The 1630-nt window shown below is 60.6% G+C and overlaps 1 protein-coding gene across 1 annotated transcript; it reads right to left on the bottom strand.

Annotated features, from left to right (window-relative positions):
• Positions 1 to 449: 449 nt before the first annotated feature.
• Positions 450 to 1242, bottom strand: EMIHUDRAFT_365641 (hypothetical protein; the record flags this gene model as incomplete). The annotated part of the gene is made up of 1 exon (XM_005782183.1): positions 450 to 1242. A coding segment is annotated over exon 1 (319 nt), but the record flags the coding sequence as incomplete, so codon positions are not given.
• Positions 1243 to 1630: the final 388 nt, after the last annotated feature.

The following is a 1630-nucleotide window of genomic DNA, read 5'->3' as shown; positions in this document are numbered from 1 at the left end:
CCGCTGCGAACAGAAGAAATGGCCGTCCAAGTGCTCTCCCAAGAGCCAAGTGCTCCACCAGCTCCTCCCGGACCGCCGCCACTCCGCCTGATGATGACGGCGAGCGGGCGAATTTTCGAAACATAATCCATAAAAAAATACACCAAAATCTCTCGCGGCGCCCCGGCCAGCAGCCCAGCACCCACAGCACACCCGTGCCGCGAAGTGTGATCCTATCTGTGATCTGTAAGGGTCCGCCCGCAGGCGCATTTTGTATACCGAGGCGGTGCCCGGTGCCGAACCTGTCGGACCTTAAGACAGCTTTGTAGATCCCCGGGCGAGGGTGGTGGCGTCCCCGTCGGGAGGGGCTGTCTGCAGTGGTGGCGGCCTACCGTCACCCGCCCCGCCGCCAGTGTGTAGTCACTAGTCTGGAGAGAGCCAGCGTGAAATCAAAAGTAAAAAAATCTCTTTTAAGTGCCTCATGCTGTACCTATACGAGACTAGGCGTCTGTGGCATCTCGGAACTTACAGCCGTAGAGACTGACACCATAGAAGCGTGCCAGTATCTCGGAACTAGGCAACAGCACCCACTCGGAGTGGGTGTCATCCCAGCGAGCGTCGTCCTTGTTGCCGTCCTCCTCGTCGCCGTCTTCCTCCTCGCTCTCCTCCTCCTCCTCCTCCTCATGGTGAACACTCTCCTCGTCGCTGTCTCGCTCGTCGCTCTCCTCATCGTCGTCAACCTGGCTCATCGCGATGCAATGCAGCACATGCCCCGCCGCAAGCAGCCTCGCCGCGAGTCGCCGCCCGAGCTCGAGCCAAACGGCATTCACCATGGGGACAGTGTGTCGCAGGATGCCGGCACGTTTTGCGAGCCTAAGCACGATTCGCCGGGCTGTTTCCTCTGGCAAAAGCGTGAGCATGCGCCGAATTTCAGCGAGTTGCGCCGTTTGACCCCAACAGCGTTCGAGCCAGCTGTACCCCCCGTGCTGTGGAGTCCCATTGAGGGGCGGAGAGAGATCATTCCTCTGCCCATCAATTTCGTTGCCAGACATGCGCACGGCCAGCTGCACGTCCCTTGCGCCGACCTCCACGCGTGCACACTGGAGCTCGGATCTTTCATCCGGAGGGTCCGGGCAAGAGAGAGACCGATGTTCGGCAGCCTGTCTGCTGGCAACCAGCAGGCGCATTGCATCGGCCTCGAAGAGCGTCGCCAGCGCATGCGCTGCCTGCCTGCGAAGATGCATTCGAAAGCCGCAAGCTCGGCTTCCCTCTGGCGGGCGCCACTGCATCGCCTGGACTGCATTCAAGTTTGCCGCGATCCACAGATTGCCTGCATCGATTGGTTCAGATCTGCTGAGCTCTCCTTGCCAGGCCAGATCGAATAGCTTTTCCACGAACGCGAGCAGCTTGGCTGGAGGGTTTAAGCGGTCGCTGTCACCCTTCGGGATCGCTTCATAAGCGGTCGACTCTTCAGCGCTTCTGAGCTCAGCCAAGAGAATGGGGTCTGTCGACCTCATCTGTTCTGTGCGTGACCAGGCCGCCGCGCACTCCCAGCGCGTCTTCTTCATCTTGTCGCCTGGGATCGGCAACCACTCTGCGGCGGCGTCGTGCTGCACAAGCAGAGCTGCGGCAGCAGCGCGAAACGGCTTGC

The sequence above is a fragment of the Emiliania huxleyi genome, assembly GCF_000372725.1.
Source record: "Emiliania huxleyi CCMP1516 chromosome Unknown EMIHUscaffold_191, whole genome shotgun sequence".
Lineage (NCBI taxonomy): Eukaryota > Haptophyta > Isochrysidales > Noelaerhabdaceae > Emiliania > Emiliania huxleyi.
The sequence above is the reverse complement of the archived record's forward strand: the minus strand, read 5'-3'. Positions and strand labels throughout refer to the sequence as shown.